Here is a 22,009-nt window from a genome sequence, read left to right as displayed (position 1 = left end):
GTATATTAGTTCCATTTTTAGAGAAAAACCAGGTCTCCCAGTTAGAGTTATCATCTTATTACCATCCTGGAACCTGTTGAGATGAAGATGTTAAAACTGAAGAATTTTAAACCGAATATTTTTTCATTTCTTGATTTCCCCTGAAGGATGCTATGAAACGGTAGGGGAAAAAAGCAGAAGTCCCTTTCCTATCACAGTGATAAACTGTTTTGCAGCAATGCCACCATCTCACAAAGCCTGAGTAGGTTACGTGTGGTCTCTAAGAATTAAGCATTTCTTGGGTTTGTTTACACAGTCAGTCCTTCATACTGGTGGGTCCTGCACTGTGGTTGGTGGAACCTGCAGATGTGGAGACACGGGCGTGGAGGGCCAGTGGTACCAGGCCTTTTCATATAAGGAAATTTGGTATCCCCTGGCAGATGCCAAAATTCTTGGATTCCAGGGATCCTGGAACCAATCCCCATAGCTACCTAGGGATCTCATACCACAGAATAGTTTCTAATCTGTGCTGTTGTTTTCAACTAATGATTAAAGTATCTTATGTGTGATGTGTGTGGTGCTCAGTGATGAAGCTGTGTCCAGCTCTTTGTTATCCCATGCACTGAAGGCCGCCAGGCTCCTCTGTCCATGGGATTTTCCTGGCAAGAATACTAGAATGGGTTGCCATTTCCTTCTCCAGGGGATCTTCCTGACTCAGGGATTGAATCCATGTCTCCTGCCTTGGCAGGCGGATTCTTTACCACTGAGCCACCTGGGAAGCCCTGTTAAAGTATCTGATATGTGATGTATCTACTTAATGGTCTTGAGCATTATCCTTTTGAAAAACAGATATAAAATATACTTGAGGAATTGCATTTTTGTGATTACTAGTGAGGCTGACTGTCTTCCCATTTATTCTTGCCCTCTCAAGGCATGTATTAGAACTATTTTTCTGATATTACTGGTTGTACACTGATTCATCTAGTCCCTGAATGGCCAGAGAGTGGGTCAAAGATGCGAGAAAGGAGGAGAGTCACAAGACTTGTCAGTATGGAGATCCACATAAATCCTTGCCCCACTTACTGCCAGTATTGATAGCCCTTGCTACTCTACCAGCCTGCTGGTCTACCTTCCATTCCAGACTGTATTTAGGGTAGAACTTCAGCAATTGGCCAGTGGCTGACGATAGTCAGCACTTTATTAGATTCAGTTAGTACCATTTGAGTCACTAACAGCTTTTGTTGAGAACATGAACCAGCAGTGAAATTAATCATTGCATTGGATAGAAATGCCAAGGTCAACACAATACTAATTTTCAGATTGTGTTGAGCTGGTTGCCTGACATGTCAGTCTTGGTTGATATCGGGAGGGCTTTCCTAACAAGGTAGAAATGGGACCATTGGATTATTGTTTCTTCCTGCTGTGCTAGAGTATTGGCTTCCTCAGAATCTCTCTCCATTATACAGGCAACACTTCAGCCCTACCTTCCCCAGCACCTCCCCTTTCTGAAAATGCTTCCTTTTGTTAGCTCCCTCTCACTGTCAAGCATTCATATCTTTTATGAAAGCTTTTTCAGGGACGACTCAGTATCTTTGGCACATAAACATTTTGACAGCTCTCATGTGTCTCGTCTTCTGTTTAGTCTTAGACTTCTTACCATGGCCTGGAATTAAGACCCTTCACTATAGATCAACTGGATTTTTACATAAGCTAACATTTCTATTACATCAGTAATATCCAGCCCTTTGGTTGTGTTAGCTTTCTTTTTCTCTTTGTCCCTTTAATCTTGTGCTTTACCAGTTTATCCGAGTCTTACAGTCTTTGCAGATGGTGGAAGAATTCCTAAATAGCCAGATGAGTCTCCTAGTAAAACAGTATCCTCTCCAATCACATTATCTTTTTGTGTAGAGGAATAACAGCTATGATTTTGGGTAGTGAAACAGACATAAACTACATTAGTTAAAAATACTTCGAAAGTTGGCTGTCTCACCCACTGCATTTTTTGGAGCAGATTGCTTTTTCAGGCGGCCAGCAGAATATGAAAATTCCTTATACATCCTGAGCTTTCCAGCACAGTTTCTGAAGTATTCCTTTCTTTGGCAATTCTAATGAAAACACAGGAGGGAAAAAGTGACTTTCCTGTTCTTTCCTATCAAAAGGTAGTTACTTCTCATATAATGAACACTTTGTAGTGCAGGAGACACTCAGAGAGTAGCTAGAACTGCTGATCCCCTTTTCCTGGCTTTTTAGTGCAAAATCAGATGTTTTAGAGCCCCGGTGGCTCAGATGGTAAAGACTCTCCCCTCAATGCAGGACCCAGGTTCGATCCCTGGGTCAGGAAGATCCCTTGGAGGAGGAAATGACAACCTGCTCCAGTATTCTTGCCTGGAGAGAGCCTGGGCAATTCACAGTCCATGGGTTCACCAAGAGTCGGCCATGACCGAGCGACTAACACTTTCCTTCCTTGCACTAATCTGTTGCGCTGTGTGGTTACTTACAGTTAAGCAGGTAGACATCTACAGTCTGGGTGAAGCCTGCCCTCCCGGTGCACCCGCAGCCTTGCCGCCAACTTCAGAACATTCGAACGTGAAGTCAGCTTGTCAGGTTTTTCTTTTTTCCGTCATGACTCTTACGTTCTCTACCAAAATTCTTTTCTCACTGGGTTCTTAGCATCCAAGAAGAAGCTTAGTCACACTTGTATGTAATAACTGTAAAAGTAATTATAATTGTTACTGTTTTAAATCAAGCTGGAGGATGGAATGTTCAAGTCACTTGCTTGGGTAAAATGTGAAGTATGAGGCAAAACAAGTCGAGCAAGACAGTGAGAATGAGTCATGGGCGCTCTGGAAGGAAGACTCCTGGAAACCTGGAGGGGAGCGTGTGTGTTGTCAGTGTGCCTATGAGGATGCTCCCTGAGAGGGTCCGTCAGCCTCTGGCCGTCCCCTCTGTGCCTCATGCCGTTCCTTGTTCGGTTGCTAAGGCACGTCTGATTCTTCGCGACCCCATGGACTGTAGCACGCCAGGCTTCTGGGAGTGAGTTCTGCCGCTGGTGGTTTTAGGTTATGGAGACCAGTGAATCTTTTTTTGTTGTTACCTTTTTATTTTGTCTTGGGGTATAGCCAATTAACAACCAATGTGTGATAGTTTCAGATGAACAGCAAAGTGACTCAGCCGTACATAGACATGTATCCTTTCTCCCCCCAAATCCCCTCCCATCCAGGCTGCCACATAACATGGAGCAGAGTTCCCTGTGCTATACAGGAGGTCCTTGTTGGTTATCCATTTTAAATGCAGCAGTGTGTTCATGTCCGTCCCAAACTCCCTGATTATCCCTTCCTCCATCCTTCCCCCTGGCAACCATAAGTTTGTTCTCTATGTGGAGACCAGTGAATCTTATTAAGACGTAGGTGAAGAAACAATAGAACATCTTGGAGTTATTCACAGACATCTCAAGTGTAGGGGAGATTCATTTAGAGGACTTTGGGATTCTCCTGATTATTGCTTAAGAGCTCAATTTCTAATGAGTCAATGGTGAAAAGATTTCTTGCTGGATATTCGTTTTCTATGGAGTGCAACTATGAGTCATTCATTTCTCAAACATTCATTACCAGTTTTGCCCAGAGTGAAAACCAAGAGGCAGGCTTTTGAACCATGCCTGGTGAAGCCTTCAGCTTCAGCGATGGTGCCTGGAAGACTGCTGAGGAAAAGGTCAAGGGCGCCTGGCTGGGATCTTCCTGGTACTGCTTCCATGGGCACGAGTCTATAATTTCTCTTTTATCCAGTGGCGGAGTACTTAAGATTTTGTTTTTATAAAATTCCATTGCTTTAAAACTATTTGAAAACCATCACTTTGGGGAACTGGGGTTATTGTACACAGAAAAATAAATCACTTCTTCTTTGATGAATTGCTTTGAATTGTTCACATCTCAAAGAGATGAAATATGTGCCTTCTTTCCTGTCTCAGTCACAAATTCTGCCTTGGTTGGAATGCTTGGAATTTTTTGTTTTTTATAACAAAATAAGTCTCTGCTTTGTAAGAAGTTTTTATGTTATACAAAACTTCATATATATATATACACACACATATAATCATATACTTTAAATTTATATATATTAAATTTTAAGGCGCTTTATTGAGGTAAGATTGACAGACCAAAAACTACATAGTTAATGTACATAGTGGAGAACTAAATAACTAAATATACACCTATGGAACTGCATGATGCCTATGGTTAACAATTGAATTGCATATTGAAAAATTTGCCAAGGATAGATATTATGTTAACTCCTCTTAATCACAGACATGGAGCAGACACACAAACACAACAATAATAAATAAAGGGTACAGGAGGAAACTTTTGGAGATGTTAGATTTTTTCTATTTTTACAACTTTGATTCCATAGCCCATAGACATGTTACTCACAAACTATGGAGTAAAACCTTATGTATATGGCAAGAGACAAGATTAAATTTCAGATGGCTTTGATTTCACACACCTTCCCACCCTGCCTTAAAAGAAGACTGTTTTGAAGACATAACCTTCTAAGAGGTATCCCATTATGTCTTCGTTTTTCGAGTACATTGGCCTGTTCAATGTCTCCTTCTAAAAAATAGTATAGTGTGAGACTGTGAGAAATGAATGACTTTCTTGAAGAACGCCTAGCTCTCTTGTTAGGTTTGGAGCAACAGGATTTATCTATTCTCAACAGCTTCCTCTGAATGGGCTGTTGGTGTAGTTGACATTTGTGGTGTGGGATGTTTCTGGCCTGTGTCACTTCCCATCTTCCGTACTCAGGAAGCATTTGCTGGCTGCATTTCTTCTTGCTGTGTGACTTGGGATTTCTCTTTTTGAGGGGAAAAATAATTCAGAATATGTTGTATGAGCAGTGTTGGAAAAAGATGGATGAGAATACGTTGTTGGTAAGATGATGTGTGTTATCAACGAGGAAGTCTTGAGAAGAAAGCAGATAGTAGCTGTGTAAGCATAAACTGGGGACAGGAAAGAAGTAAATCATTCACCTTTACCTGTAACTGACCCTAAAGAGGTTTTTTTGGGTTTTTTTAACTCAAAAATCCTGAATTTGATGTGCAGGTTGTTTTGAATTTAATTTGCTCTTGAATAATAGGTCACCAATAGTTGATTGAATAAGAGCATGGTGTCTTGAACCATATTGGTCTTTTCCCAAGAAATACCTATCATATTGGAAGCCAATCATTGATTAGCTTCTTTTTTAATTTCTTTTTAATCAGATCTTTTACTGCTTCTCAAGGAACGGGTGATAAACCTTAAACACTTCAGGTCACTAGAGTTAGAAACTGCTGACTCTGATATGACACTAAGAAAGTTAATGCAATTAGATCTCATAGATTTTCTATCTAATCCAGTCTGTTTTTCATTCTCTTATTTTAGCACTTTCGTACTAATATAATGAAACTTAAGCCACTGTGAGGCTGTGTAACAAGTGCTGAATATGTAAAATAATTTTTTTTTGCCTGAAAATTGGGAGGAAGAGAGTGTGGATCTTCTGGAAGGAGAGGATATAATTATTTTTGTGGCCAAATTTATCAGAATTGCCCATACTCGTTTAAGGAGGAGGGTTTGGCAACCCACCCAATCTTCCTGCCTGGAGAATCCCCGTGGACAGAGGAGCCTGGCGAGCTACAGTCCATTGGGTCGCAAACAGTCAGATGTGACTGATTGACTAAGCACAGATACTCTTTTAAAATAGTAAGAACTTAAAGATTTTGCTTTTATTTAATCAGAAGATATTATGAATAAAAATAAAGATATTATGAATATCTTTATATGATATTTTAATGATTTTATCTTTATATGATATTTTAATGATTTTCTCTTTATATGATTTTTATATGAATAAAAATAAAGATATTGTGAATAAAAATCTAATGGAAGGGCTTCCATTATAATTTTTGTTTTTTGGTGTAGAAATATCCTTTCCTATAGTCATGCTACTTGTACAGACAGATTTTATTCTTGTACAATTTCAGTGATCTTATGATAGCTATAGTCATGGAATTCAGGTCTCCTTCCATCTTTTTTCCCCTCTCTCTCTCCCCTTCTTATAGCCCTCTCTCCTTGCTCCATCTCTGCACATAATATCCGTCTGTGAGGCAGTTCTGGTGTAATGGGAGAGCACTGGACTTGGCCTCAAAAGATAGAAGTTTGAGTTTTGCTGTGTTGTGAATAAACTCTGAGAACTTTGGCAGATTGTGCAGCTTCTCAGGACCTCAGTTCATCTGTAAAGTGAAGGAAATGATCATTGCGGTTGTAAAAGATTAAGTAAAGCGATGCATGTGAAGGAACACAACACTGATACCATGTTGAAAAAAATTTTTATTGGGATAGAATATGCAAAACAAAATTTACCATTTCAACTGTTTAACGTATAATTCAGTGACATTATAATCACAACATTCAAAAGGTTGTGCAACCATCATACTTTCTATTCCCAGAACTTTTTCATCATTCCAGAAACTCTGCGCTCATTAAGTCATGACTCTCCATTTGCCCTTCCTCCAGCTCTTGGTAATCACCTTTCTACTTTCTGTCTCTCTGAAGTTGGCTGTTCTAGGTACCTCATATAAATGGAATCATATTTGCCCTTTTGTGTCTGACCTATTTCCCTTAGCATAATGTATATAAAGTTCATCCCCGCTATAGCATGTGTCAGATTATCATTCCTTCTTCAGGCTAAATAGTATCCCATTGTATGCTTATAACACATTTTGTTCATTCATTGATTGATTCATTGATGGACATTTGGATTGTTTCTTTCTACCTTTTGACTATTGTGAATAATGCTACTATGAATATGGGTGTGCAAGCATCTGTTTGAGTCCCTGCTTTCAATTCTTTTGGGTGTTCACCCAGAAGTGAAATTGCTGGATCGTATGGCAATTACGTGTTTAACTTTCTGAGTGATGTTCTAAGTGTTTTTTGAGTCTGTTCAATTGATCATAGCAATGCCATTCCAAAATGGTGTGTCTGTTCATAGTATTTTAATTTCCATAGGTCACTTGAGTGAGTCAGGACAGTGAGGTCACCTTACATTTCGGAACTCCAGGGATAGCTTGCCAAGGTGGCTAGCTCTCTAGCCCATGGTTCTCAGAAATGCACTCGCTGTAGCCTTAGATCACTGAGGGGGAGGATTTGCTGCCCTGATGTTGATTAAACAATAGCTATATCAATGGATGTTTTCTGCCTTGGGCCTTTCCGTAGGGATTGAGGAGACTGAAGGAGGCTGAGGACAAGCTGATGGGCTCAGTGGGTAGGCTCCACTGTCTGACCATGACGGCCGCTGAAAATCCCACACCTGGAGACCTGGCCCTGGCGCCCCTTGTTACTTGCAAACTCTGCCTGTGTGAGCAGTCTCTGGACAAGATGACCACGCTCCAGGAATGCCGATGCATCTTTTGCACAGCTGTAAGTTTTCCTTGATGCTTTCATCATGAACAAATATGAAGGGAAAAATTGTAAAAGTGTAGGAGATATTTCTGTGGCTCAGGAGAAGCCAAACTACCCTATGATCCTGCTTGGGAGAGTGATTCCATGTTTGGATAAGATTCCAAATACTGTTTTGAATGCTAAATCTGATAGTTGCTGGGGTTTAGGCAAAGTGTAACATGTGTATGAAATTTAATTATTGGTTGCATAAGCTGTGCCTTTCTATTCTTAACGCTTTAGCTAAGGAACAAAATAGAGACATTTTTAACTTGCCTTAGTTAACTACCATCTGTAAGAAGCTCATCAGGTGTTTTGAATGATGGAGAAATCAGGTAGCAATTTGCTGAATTTTCTTTCATCTCCGTGCTCATCTCCTACAAAGCGCATGGTATGCAACTGTTTTACTTTGTCAAATCTCCTTTTTAATTTTTTTTTCTATTTTCATAATATTCTGAATGCTGCTTATTCCTCATAATAGATATCACCCTATAGATCTTCAGGGGTGGGCTTGTCTCTTTTAGTTTGACACTTTGGTATCCGTGCCGGTGACCTTGATGGCATGTACGCCTGAAGGTTGATTGGTTAAAGAATGTGCTAAGTTGCTTCAGTTGTGTGTCTGACTCTTTGCGACCCTATGAACACAGTGGTTAAAGAATAAAGATAGGAAACAGACTGATGGGTTCCATGGGATTACTAGAAGTATGAACCAGGTGATCTTGTTCAGATTTTCATTTATTCAAGCATTTTTTGAGCTCTTACTGTGTGCTAGTGAGAGCTCCCCACAGAAAAGACGTGCACGGGAAAGGAACTGCCAGGAGTTTGGTGGAATCTGGGTGGCTCGACGCCGCGTACCGCAGGAGAGCCTCACCTGCTTTAGGAGTGGGAGCGGGCTTCCTGACGGCCATGCTGTCTGCCCTGAGGCTGTAAACAAGAGACTGTAAGCTGATGCCCTTGGGCCGCACCTGGCCTCAACACATTTCTGTTTGTGTCTCCCACTGGGAAATTTCAAATAACGATAAATTTTTCATAAAAAAATGAAAACTTAGTAAGATAAAGCTTCTCTGGGCCTGTATTCATAGACCCAGAACTGAATGATCTTTCCTCTCTTTATGGCACTCACCTCCCTCCTGTGTGTTTGGATCAGCTACCCTTTTCCCCCCCCTTGGAAAACATGATATCACATTTTATTATTGCTACAGCTGAATCAGCTACCCTTTTAAACTAAGGATGGATTAAGAGTCAACTAGGAAGAGTGCTGGGCAACTCAGCATGGTGGAGCGAGGGCCTGATGCCTAAATTACAATAATCACCGTTTAGCTTTGCTTTGGGAAGGGACCTTGTATGGTCCAATGGCTAATTTATTATACAGTAAATGTAATAATCACCAGACAAATGTGGGTTTAATAGCCCTGACTTGTGAGGGAAATCGACCAGTTTAGTTACAGTAGTCACTGCTCAAATCAAGGGGAGTGAGAAGAAAGGAATTATTTAGGAAGTTCTAGAATCATTTATAAAAAGGCATTTTACTAAGCATACTTTAAAAAATAGTTAAGGTGAAATAAATTTTACTCCATCTCTTTTTTTTCTTAATTTATTCAACTAACGTGACACATTTTCCAGCTAGTTTATATCAGTTTTCTTAAATTCTTTTGGACTGAAGATTAGAGTAGAGAGAAAGCTTGGAATAATTCTTAGGTAAAAAAAGGAAAGTGAGTAAAATCCTTTCCTTTTGTTTTGAACTGTAGCATCCAAAGATGGCAAAGAATAGTATCATTTATCCCTTCGTTCAACAGATATCTAGGTATCTAGTAAGCAGCATCTTTGTTCTGGGAATTGTTCTAGGCAGTAGGATGTAGCAGAAAACAAAACCCAGCTGAGTTCTTTGCACTTAGGATCTTATCTTCTATCAAAAGAGTTACATGATAAATAGTAACTTTATAGAGTGGTGGGAAATAGGGGCTTAGAAAAAAAGAGCGGGAGGTTAGGGGTGTGGGGCCAGGCTGTTCAGTGATAATTGGGTAGACGGAGGAGGTGGTGGGAAATAGGGGCTTAGAAAAAAAAGAGCAGGAGGTTAGGGGTGTGGGGCCAGGGTGTTCAGTGATAATTGGGTAGACGGGAGGAGGCTTCAGTAAGTGTGTATGTGTGTGTATTCTTTACTCAACATTGATGCACAAATTTGAAAAAAATTTCCCTCACAAGTCAAGGGTATTAAACCCACAGTTGTCTGGTGATTGGGCTTCCCTTGTGGCTCAGCTGGTAAAGAATCTGCCTGCAATGTGGGAGACCTGAGTTCCATCCCTGGGTTGGGGAGATCCCCTGGCAAAGGGAAAGGCTACCCACTCCAGTATTCTGGCCTGGAGAATTCCATGGACTGTATAGTCCATGGGGTTGCAAAGAGTCAGACACAACTGAGCGAATTTCACTTGTAAAACTTGTTGTTTGGTGATTATTACATTTATTGTATAATAAATATTAACCATTAATATTAAATATTAATCAGACCATACAAGGCCTCCCAAAGCAAAAATGTGATTATTGTAATTTAGGCATCAGGCTCTCCTTCTACCATGCCGAGATGCCCAACTTAGTTTAAGTAGATGCTCAACTCTTCCTGGAGAAGGCAATGGCAACCCACTCCAGTACTCTTGCCTGGAAAATCCCCTGGACAGAGGAGCCAGGTAGGCTGCAGTCCATGGGGTCACTGCGAGTCAACTGAGCGGCTTCGCTTTCACTTTTCACTTTCATGTATTGGAGAAGGAAATGGCACCCCACTCCAATGTTCTTGCCTGGAGCATCCCAGGGACGGGGGAGCCTGGTGGGCTGCCGTCTATGGGGTTGCATAGAGTCAGACACGACTGAAGTGGCTTAGCAGCAGCAGCAGCAACTCTTCTAGTTGACTCTTAATCCATCCTTAGTTTAAACGGGTGTTTGTCCTGGTTCTTCCTCATCTTGTCAGCGTGAGTTGCTTTACAGGAAGTGAGGAAATGGCCTTGTCATCACAGGGCAGCTTCAGTTTCCTTTGGTCTTGCTTTGTTTCAGAGTGTTGTGCTTCAAAACTATTTTCTTTGACTTTCTCACATTGGTTTCAGACCCTTGCTAATCCTTGAAACAAATGAGTCAGAAGCAATGTTTGGTTAAAGCCAGAATGGAAATTTTTGTCTGAAGGTTACTGATGTTTAAAAGCAGGGTATGAGATTCACTTTTTCAGAGATCTCATAGAGCAGAAGTCAAATGTGTGCATCAGTGTTGGGCAAAGAGTACACACACACAAGCAAAGGCCGTATTTCATATTCACGAGGAACTGATGCCTCTGTATTATTGTTTCTGTAGATCTAAGTTCCCAGTTAAAGACCGCACAAATAGTTTTTATTTCTCCTTTAGCAGTTTGGGAGTAGGGGTTAATACAATTAGATTATTCTGTCATCTCGATCCATATGTCCCCATTGTTGGGGAGTATGCAAAAGTAGAAGGTCAGATGGCTTGGTATTTTTGTATTGTTCTGACTTGGGAACTCTATATAGCTATAATTATGAACCTTCCCTGGCTTCCCAATGTGATTGATCAAAATAGTAAGCTCTATTGGGCTTCTCTGGTGGATCAGGGGTAAAGAATCCACCTATAATGTAGGAGATGCGACTTTGATCCCTGGGTCAAGAAGATCCCGTGGAGAAGGAAATGGCAACCCACTCTGGTAGTCTTGCCTGGGAGATCCCACGGACAGAGGAGCCTGCTGGGTTGCAGTTCATGGGGTCGCAAAAGAGTCAGGCGTGACTGAGTGACCACAGCCATCACCGTGTGTCTGATGACATTAGTGTCTATAAATTTGCAGTTCATACCTGAAGTACTTCACCTGAAATACCATTGTAACTGTTTTGTTGGAGCTCTTATCTCTTTCTTCATTTTAAAAACTGGTTAAAACATGTGTCTAAGGGTTACTGATGTGAAAAACCAGTTAAAAATACTAGCTTAAAATGTGTCTGATCCTGCCGGATTTTGATTTGCATTCAAATTAAAGATATTAAATGTGTTTTGTGTTTTCAAGGCTGAAAAGAAACCTGTGACATCTTAAAATAAGCCATATACTCCTAATTCCCAATTTTAGTGTGATCGGATGCCGTTTTCCCAGTTATTGGCTGGGAAAGCCCTCTTGTGCATACCATGTATTTAAAATGGTCTTGCTAAGAGAGTTCCCTCTTCCCCCTCTCTAGAGAGGAATGTCTACATGTAATGGTTCTCCTGCTAGATATAGTGCTGTATTTTCATCATTTCAGTGAACTTTTCTCCATTCTATCCTTGTCTTGTTTCCCCTAAGAAACAGTATGATCCGTGTGCTTGGGGAGAGCAGAGTGGACAGAGATGAGGTGTCTGACTTGCCCATTGGCTGTTAGCCAGCTCAGATCTGGCCTGTAAGTAGCTGCTCCCCAACCTACGTGTGTTCTGTGAACCTCCAGCTCTGTGAAAGGGATGATCCTTGCATAAAGTGTTTCAGAGTCAAGTTAGCTTGGAATCAGATATATTTTACATTCCTCTCTTGGAGGCTTGCAATGCATGTTTGCATTTTAGAGACTCTATGAAACCTTGTGGTTAGAAAGAAAGCAAAGGGACATAGTTGAACTTCTCCTGATGAAGTATTTCTGTTCTGTTAATGCTACCCCCCCTTTTTTTTTTTTTAAGTGGAATACTATTAATTTCCCTACAACCAGTGCATGGAAGAATATTGCTTTAACTTATTCCATGGAGGTAGTTCTTGATTTAATGACATCCAGAGAAAGGAATGTGATAGATGTTGCTTCAAATAATCCTTTGATATATCTAGTTTCTTGTTAAAAGGAAGCTTTACCATGTTCTGTTTGGGAAGATAGTTTCTGTTAGACTTTTTGCTCAGATTTAGCATAGAGAAGAAAATATTGTATAAAGGAAGGAAAGCTAAATAATCAGGACAAAAATGGGTGGGGCTCTCACTGGCCTGATTGAGGTCATGAATCATTAGGTGTATCATGGAGCCAAAGAGGTTGATGCTGTGGGGTTACAGAGAGAGGTGTTGCAAGATTACTTGTTCTTTTTTTTCCCTTAAAATTTTGTTTTTAATTTACTTATTTTTAATTGAAGGATAATTGCTTTACAGTATTGTGTTGGTTTCTACCAAGCATCAACAAGGATTGCTTGTTTTTGAACTTAAAGGACAAAATCTCAGGGATGTTAGTCTACTAACTGATCATATGGAACAAGTCTCTCTCTCTCTCTCTCTCCCCCTCCCCCGTGGATTTTAATAATGCAACTTTCCTAGCTTTTGCAACACACTCTTTCAGATAATACCACACAGTTATAATTCAAGTGAAAGGAAAAAAATTTCATAAAAATCGGTTATCAAAGGAGGGAAAATTTGTGGGTTGCTCCCTTGTGAGCAATATTTGCCTCTCTGATTTATTTTGCAAGCTATTTCTGTCAGCCATGAATTAAAGAATAATGAAAACACAGTTGTTACTTGTTTTTATAACCTAGATAATTTCACCTGAAAAGAGTTGGTATGTTGGCATGGCCTATTTACCATTCAGATTAAAGACAGGATGTGCCGAGCAAAAAGAAAATAAAGTCCAGCCATATTCTTGCCTTTTTTCCATTACATTTTGTTGGCCCTAAGTAGTTAGAGCTCCTTTTACTATTCATTTCTCAGAGCCAAATGGATTTTCCAGTGTTTAAAAAAGTGAGAGGAAATATAAAGCTTTTTAGACCAAGCCCTTCTTTTCCTTGGGGCCTGCTGGGTGACCTTTAAGCAAAGCCCACATATGGCCTGGGAGACACCGACAGTTTGGAAAATTTGCTGTGTGTGTGCATGCATGTGTGTGTATGTTTCTGAGTACATACATACACACACATGTGCACCCACATCGACTGTGTACTGTGTGTAGGGCTTCCCAGTGGGGCTAGTGGTAAAGAACCTGCCTGCCAGTGCAGGAGATGCAAGAGACATGGGTTCAATCCCTGGGTCGGGAAGATCCCCTGGAGGAGGGCGTGGCAATCCACTCCAGTATTCTTGCCTGGAGAATCCCTATGGACAGAGGAGTCTGGTGGGTTATACTCCATAGGGTTGCAAAGAGTCAGACATGACTGAAGCTACTTAGCACCTTCAAATGAAGCAAAAAACGAATAATGGTTCTTTCCTGGATTCAAACCGATACCTGCATAAAGAGAAGGGAAGGTCATTTTTCTATTCCCACCTCCATTCCTCCCTTCCAGTGTCACATGCATGGTGATTAAAGCGCAGATACAGAGCCAGGAAGACCCAGGCTCGTTTGTTCAGGCTTTGCTGTTTACTGGTATATGACTTTAGGCAAATTTTTGGCTTCTATAAAACTTAGTTTTTCACCTATAGCATGGAAGGAGGGATAGTGGATGGTAGTACCTATCTTAGAGTGTTATAGGCAGCATCCAAGGAGAATCCCTGGGGACTTCCCTGGTGGTCCAGTGGTTAAGACTTCACCTTCCGATGCAGGAAATGTGGGTTCAATCCCTGGCTGGGGAGCTAAGATCCAACATGCCTCGTGGCCAAAAAAAACCAAAACATAAAACAAAAGCAATATTGTAACAAATTCGATAAAGACTTTTAAAGAGCAATTAGCACAGTCCCAAGCCCCTGGTAAATTAACATTATTATTCCTCTGTTTCCTAAATTCTGTCAGGATGCTGAGCTGTTCTGTTTTTCACAAATGTTTTAGAGGAAGGAATCCTGTAAAGACTTGACTTGCTTCCTCATTAGCCTTTTATCAAGAGGTGGGTATATAGGTGATTCCAACTCACTGCTATTCTGCAACACCCACAAACTAGAGGCTAGGATTGAGAAAGAGAAGTTTCTCTTTTGGGTTTGTCCAAAGAGTGGCTCCTGGCTGGATGTTTCAACTGAAGACCTCCAAGTAGGACTTAGACAAGAAACAAAGACCCAGTACAACTTGGAAAGTGAAAACAGGAATGCATTTCTGGTGGATGCAGATGATTGACATGGAAGAGTGTCTCAAACTATGAATACTGTTAAGAGCTGCTAACTCCCAATAAGAATATCATAATTGCGTTACTTATTGTCTTGATATATTTACTATCATTTTAAGCATCTTTTATTGTGAATCTGTGAAACTGCTGGAAATAACGAGGCGTCGTACTCCAGCAGTGTTTTAGAACAATTTTCCTTCCCCTCTTCTGGCTTTCCCAGGTGGTGCTAGTGGTAAAGAACCCACCTGCCAAGGCAGGAGAAGGTAAGTGATGTGAGTTTGATCCCTGGGTTGGGAAGATCCCTTGGAGGAGGGCATGGCAACCCACTCCAGTATTCCTGCCTGGAGAATCCCATGGACAGGCAGGAGATTTAAGAGACACCCCATGGCAGGAGATACAAGAGACACAGTTTCAATCCCTGGGTCAGGAAGATCCTCTGGAGGAGGGTATGGCAACTCACTCCAGTATTCTTGCCTGGAGAATCCCATGGACAGAGGAGCCTGGCAGGCTACAGTCCATAGGGTTGCACAGAGTCAGACACGACTGAAGTGACTTAGTATGACTCTTCTGGTCATACGACCTGCCAGCCTTTCCTGATGCTTTAAAAATCTCCAGCTCTCTGGATTCCCTTGTCTTCTTCTAGAATTAAGTAGGCAGAAGTAAATTCTGCCAGGTCAGCACCCTCTCTTGCTCTGGCTCTGTTGGTTTCTGGTATTAAAATATATGGACTTGGCAACTTGGTTTTATGTTCTCCCTTAATTTTATTAGCTTGGATGATTGACAGTGAGTTGGTGAATTTGTCTTTGTTTGTTTGCAAATGACTTCAATATACTTGCTGCTTATGTTTGTTTAGAGTTTTAATGATAGAACTATGATGACTTTTGTGTCTGTCGGGTAAGCTGCTGGTTTAAAAGCACAAATTTTGGTACTCTGCTTTTCTACTGACAACTGAGCAACTGCAGGTCAGATAGCATCTGAGAATTAAGAGCAAAGTGTAGCAGCCTGAGAAATGGATTAGAGATGACGCAAGGGGGAGGTGGCTTTCTGGACCTATGATCTCATCCATTGCCTAATGGTTACCACATCCTTATTCAAGGAGACTGGTAAAATGTGGTCGGAGGAAAGAGCAGCAAATAGAACCTTATTCGTAAGTCCCTAATGATGGTGTCTTGGCATCACAGTCCTGGAATTGGAAGTCACCTTAGACCCAGTCCCCTACCCTTCTGATGAAAGAAGTTCTTTTCCTGAATGCCAGAAAATGGCTTGACATTTAGGAGACTAGATGTCAAATCTGGTTGTCTGGGCTTCATTTATTCAACACAGGTTTATTGTGCCATGCATCATTCTGATGGTGAAGATTCCGTAGTGAATAATCAGATTAGGGTCTGGTTTTTCAGAGAGGTCACATGTCAGAGAAAGACACAGACAAAAACAAGTTAGTCAGAAGTCAGATGATGATATGGGCTCCCAAGACAGAGCAGGGGGAGGAGGATAGGAAAGTGAAAGGGGAGGGCGTTTCTATCTTATCTTAGGTGGTCAGGAAAGTCTCACTGATAATGTGTTACAGTCAGTGTTCTGTATTCTGCAGATGCAAAATGCAGAACACTGACTATAACAGTGGGTATAATATACCCACTGTACACTATAAGGTATGTACACTATACCCACAGTGGGTACAGTGGGTCAACGGTACTATGCTGTATTATATAAGGGACTCAAGCGTCTACGAATTTTGTCATCTGCCGGGGGTCCTGAAACTAACCCACCCCATGGCGGCAGAGGGATGACTGTACGTAAGCAAAGACCTGGAGAACGTGGAAACTACTGAGTCTACCAATTCAGATGCTAATCTCATCTGGAAACACCCTCACAGACACACCTAGAAACAATGTTTAACCAAAACCCGGGTATCCTGTGGCTGAGTCAAGTTACACATAAAATTAACTGTCACAGTTACCCTGCCAGCTGCACAGAAGATGAAGTGGGTTGCCATTTCCTTCTTCAGGGGATTTTCCTGAACCAGGGGTGGAACCCATTTGCCTCTCCTGCATTGGCAGGCGGATTCTTTACCACCGCACCACCTAGGAAGCCCACAGGGCCAGGGTGAAAGCATGTGAACTGGTTAGACGGCTTCCCTGGTGGTTCAGAAGGTAGAGAATCTGCCTACAACGCAGGAGACCTGGGCTCAATCCCTGGGTCAGGAAGATCCCCTGGAGGAGGAAATGGCAACCCACTACAGTATTTTTGCCTGGAGAATCCCATGGACAGAGGGGCCTGGCGGGCTACAGTCCACAGGGTCGCTAAGTTGGACACGACTGAGCGACTAACACTTTCATGATAATCCAGGTCAGAAATGATAGTGGATTGGACCAGCAGGTGCTAGCCGTTTACGTCTTCGGGTAGTCTGAGTCTGCATTTTCTTTTATATACTTTAGGGAAAACAATAAATCTATAACCTTTAAGGTTGGAGAGAAGAGTGCAGTAGATAATCTGGATAAAGCACATAGTACAGTACCTGGAATACAGCAGGCGTGTGAAGTTCTACTGCCTTTGGTATAATCATGTAGATTTTGCTTGAAAACATCAGGATTGAGACAAACAATAACACTGGCTATTCAGTGATTCGAAATTCTAATTCTAAACTATATTTTTCTTCTGCATTGAGTTGAAGCCTGTTTCTATATAAATTATTGGAGAAGGAAATGGCAACCCACTCCAGTATTCTTGCCTGGGGAATCCCATGGACAGAGGAGCCTGGTTTGGCCTACAGTCCATGGGGTTGCAAAGAGTTGGACATGATTGAGCATGCACGACTGGCTCTTTACAAATTCTATTAGTATGAGTTCTGTTCTTTAGAATAAAATTGGTTGAAATCTCATTTTTTTCCTACTCACTGGCCCTATGTTATTTGAATGAAGGTTATCTTTCTGTTAGAGGACAAGAACAAGGTTACTCATTAAAAACTCACCCACAGTGCTCTGCCCAATGTGGGAATATTAATCAATTTGTTCCCCCCTCCTCTGCTTCGGTTGACACAATTCTTTTGGAGCAAGCTTTATTTGCACAACATTCTTGACTTTGATCATTGGTTGAACAAGTACTTCAGGCTTTTCTGCTTTCTCTTAGAAAAAACCATGTGGTGTCAGGGTAGAGTAGGTGTCAGGTAGAACGAGATTTAATTTCTTTTTCACAGAGAAGGTTATGAAAAGATGGCATATTTTCATTTGCCCCACCTGGACTTGAAGTTCACCGAGGGCTGAAATGCAGGAAAGCAACCCAGTATCATTAGTCATCATTGTTATTGTCATAATAGCAGCAGTAGCAAGCGTTTATCCAACTTAGGGCGAGGCGTCATTCCAAGTACTTTCACTTTTCCTCTTTATAATTAATGACCCAAATCGGTCATGAAAAATATCCCCATTTTAAAGCACGTGAAGTATATAACACCATAGTTGCCTGTTTGTGAGTGTAACTGTTTTGGGGGGGGGAGGGATTTGTGTGTTCATGTTTTGAGCCCCACTCAGCCATGCCAAGCAAATCATTCACCTAACTGCCCATCTCTAAAAGTACTAGGATGAGGAGGGGCATCTGTGCCAGCTCCAGGTGGTATTCCAGTTAACTTCAAGTACTTCCTCAACATTTGCAGTAATTGCAGGATGACATGTGGAAGATTTTTGTTCCTTGTTTATTTCTATAGAAATAGGAAGCCAACAGGCAAATGAAGGCCCCCAGCAGAAGCGTGAGAAGAAGAAGTTGTTTGGCTGACTTCTCTCTTCTCTTCACTTGTCAATTCAGAATGGCTTTCAGTCTTAGACTGAGACCTCAGCCCAATGCAGAGATTGTGGTGATCAGCTTTCTATATGCTGATGGGGGTAGAGAATTTAATTACTAGAAATACGGTGACATTGTCTTCTCTCCTATTCCATATTCGTTTTCTCCTTTTTAAATTAAAGACTCATTTCCAATCTTAAATGTTAACATGTACTGGCTTTAAAACAGAAAATCTTTCGAAGTATTGATGATATGAACGATCCACCTGTGCCCTCTTCTAGACTCCTTCTCTGTGCTAATATATAGAAATACATAAGTGTTAGTCATCAGTCTTGTCCAACGCTTTGCGACCCCATGAACTGTAGCCCTCCACGCTTCTCTGTCTATGGGATTCTCCAAGCAAGAATACTGGAGTGGATTGCCATTCCCTTCTCCAGAGGATCTTCCCAACCCAGGGATAGAATCTGGGTCTCCTGCATTGCTGGCAGACTCTTTACTGTTTGAGCTACAGGGAAGTCCTTATAGAAATACATGGATGGATATATATTCATAGACATCACTTAATAGAGAAATGGTATCTGTAACTTTTTAAAAAATAAATTTAACCTAGTGTTTTGTGGACATGTTTCAATGTAAGAATATAAACATCTCCCTTCATTTTTAAGTATTGCATTATGTTCTATGGTGTGCTATATCAAAATTTTATCTAACTAGGCCCCTACTAACGATGGGCCAGTTTTTGCTCTTAATAAATGAACTTTTTTGTACTTGCATAAATATGAAAATATAGCTAAGATGAATTTCTAGAAGTAGAATTGCCGAATCAAAAGGAATGTGCATTTTAAAGCTTCATGTGTTGCCACATTGCCTTTCCAGAGTGTTATGCCCATTTACAGTCCCACCAATGGTGTAGAAAAAACCCTTTCTTTGATATTCTGGGTATTTTTTTGGAAATTTTCATCTTCTCTAATCTGATGTGAAAAAAACATGTTTCATTGTTTAATCTTGGCTTCCCTTTTTAAAGGAGGAAGTTAATTACAGCCAAACAAACTCATTTCATAAATCTATCTCTCAAAAAATATACGACTTGTCCAATTCCAGGACAGTTTCAGCTGATTTTACACGTTGGTGTTCATGGTACTATCAGGTTAGAAAAATGGGCCTTGTCTGGAAAAGTATACACATAGGAGGCATGAATGAATGAAAATGTAACACAGTAGTGGTCCTAAGGTGATGAAAGATGTGATATCTCACATACACACGCACACAAACTCTATGTTCAGTGACAAGACGTTACTAAGTAGGAAAAGGAACAAAACAGTTCAGACAAGTGACAGCTGAAACTGTTGTGACCTCTAAAACACCATTTTCTGAAAATTTAGGTTAATAAGAGATTGGTTAGAATGTGGATTTCAGATATGCATCAGGCCTCTTGGAATCAGGCTAGTCAGTGCCCTGTTTTGTGGAAATAGATAGCTCTATGTTAACTGAAAGCCTCGATGGTTTTGAGTCATTTCCCATCCCCAGTAAGGAGATCCTTTTGGTTCACCTCTTCTGGAAAGCACATGTGTTGTTGGCCACATAAATGTAGGATTTTAACTCAATCTTTTTGGCCCTCTATTTCCCTTTAAAAAAGAAATGAAGGAAGGACAAGCAGGAACATGTGGATACCTACTAGGTAATGTGTGTGTGTGTGTGTGTGCTCGGTCATATCTGACTCTTTGTGACCCCATGGACTCGCCAGACTCCTCTGTCCTGGAATTTTCCCGGCAAGAGTACTAAAGTGGGTTGCCATGCCCTCCTCCAGGGGATCTTCCCCACCCAGGAAGACACATCTACATCTCTTGCGTCTCCTGCATGGTCAGGCGGATTCTTTACCACTACGCCACCTGGAAAGCCCAGGTAATATGTATATTGCAAGAGAACTATTTCCCCCCATTTCCTCTTACCCTGCAGTTTACAGATCAAGAAACCAGTGCAGAATTAAGCTGCTTGCCCCAGATCCATGCTCTTCGTTCCTGATTCATAGGGTATCTTGGATGAGACAAGAAACAATCTGTGAAAATATATAACATACTGCTAGCACATTGTATGTACTCTCTAAATTTTATTTGTTAGCATGAATGATGGATGAGGCCCGTATTAGGTTTTTATGATCCTAAAAGTTTGTAAAACTGGACAATATCTTTATAATGCAAAATGTTTTAAAAAAAACAAACAGCTTTTTTACATAAACCTTTTTTACATAAAAGGTTTTTTTTTTAATTTTTTTAAAACTTTTTTTACATAAAAGGTTATTTTAAAGAAGATGTAAGTAGCAAATGACTTAAAAAAATCCAAGGGGTTCCAGAGACCAGAGAGGACATGCATAATCTGAATACACTGGTGGCCATAGCCCCAGGTTGAAGGGATTGAGGGATGCTATAAACTTTCAGCTCTGTAACCTCAGGCAAGTTATTTGAGGAAACTACGGGCTTAGAGTTTAAGAGCTCTGGTTTACAAACACCTGGAAGCTTCAAGTGCACTTAGTATATATTCAGATGCTGAAACTGAGTTCAAGCCCAGACTACTTAGTTCAAAAATGGGTGTTCTTTCACCTTCCTCCTGCATCTTGCTTGTGGAGTTACTAGTGTTCCCTAGAGGATGTTGCAACCCACTCTAGTTCTCTTGCCTGAAAAATCCCATGGGCGGAGGAGCCTGGTAGGCTGCAGTCCATGGGGTCACTAAGAGTCAGACATGACTGAGCGACTTCACTTTCACTTTTCACTTTCCTGCATTGCAGAAGGAAGTGGCAACCCACTCCAGTGTTCTTGCCTGGAAAATCCCAGGAATGGGGGAGCCTGGTGGGCTGCCGTCTACGGGGTCGCACGGAGTCGGACATGACTGGAGCGACTTAGCAGCAGCAGCAGCAACAGAGGATTTAGTCTTCTAGTTGTTTCCAAGTGATTCCTGGGTGCTGAGGGTTATTAATGAATGAGGGACTAAAGCAAAGACATCTTTCCTGCAACTGGGAAAAAATTTTATAGCTGTAATATTTGCTTTCCTGGGTACTGTGTGAAATACAGATCATTTTTAATATGGAATGGTGTCTAGTCTTTAAAAAATTTTATGGTTTATGGGATTGATAATCTTCAGAGGAAACAATAGGAGTATTTTTAGTTTGTTAAAGGTTCTAGTATTTTCTCATGCTTTCATTCTAATAACATGGAAATCATGGTGAGATTGGGGGGAATGCAAGCAAGGACAGTGTCTCCATCAGGCTTTGGTTTAAATCTCAATTCCTATATTTACCAGTCATGGGAACATGGGAGGGTAAGTTACCGAACTGCTTTGTGTGAAGTGGGAATAATACCGTCTCAGAATTGCTGTGAAGATTAAATAAGATAATTTTTAGACGCACACCACAGCTATCACAGGAACTTGACAAATACTCTCACTCCCATCATCATCTCCTCCTTTCTCCTGCCTCTCGTGTAATGAATATTTCAGTTCTAGGCCACTGGTCCTCAGACTAGCAGCAGCAGCAGCAGCAGCAGCTGTGAACCTGTTAGAATGATAAATTCTTGAGCCCCCACCTTAGACTTAACTGAATCAGAAACTCTGAGGGTGGGGCCCAGCGAGCTGTTTCATTTCCTTCTCCAGCAGGTTCTGATGCCCTGGTCCAGGGTATTTTGCAGAGCACTCTGGGTGAAGCACATGTGAGTCGCTCCCTATCTCATGCTATGAAATAATATGCTCCCTCTGGCTCTTTTGTGACCACTGACAGACATTTCTGAAATAACTAGTTATGTGGCTTTGATTTGTGATCT

General features: G+C 41.2%; 1 protein-coding gene across 2 annotated transcripts in view; it reads left to right on the top strand.

The window, feature by feature from the left end:
* The window catches only part of RNF144B (ring finger protein 144B), a 159,421-nt gene that overhangs the window by 76,590 nt on the left and 60,822 nt on the right, over positions 1–22,009 (top strand). For both annotated transcript variants that reach the window (XM_059880352.1, NM_001099028.1), the window contains 1 exon segment: positions 7,221–7,424. In XM_059880352.1, coding sequence (XP_059736335.1) covers positions 7,257–7,424 — 168 coding nt within the window. In that variant the 5' untranslated portion in view covers positions 7,221–7,256.

Source organism: Bos taurus, chromosome 23 (genome assembly GCF_002263795.3).
Source record: "Bos taurus isolate L1 Dominette 01449 registration number 42190680 breed Hereford chromosome 23, ARS-UCD2.0, whole genome shotgun sequence".
NCBI lineage: Eukaryota > Metazoa > Chordata > Mammalia > Artiodactyla > Bovidae > Bos > Bos taurus.
This window is presented reverse-complemented; position numbering and strand designations above follow the sequence as displayed.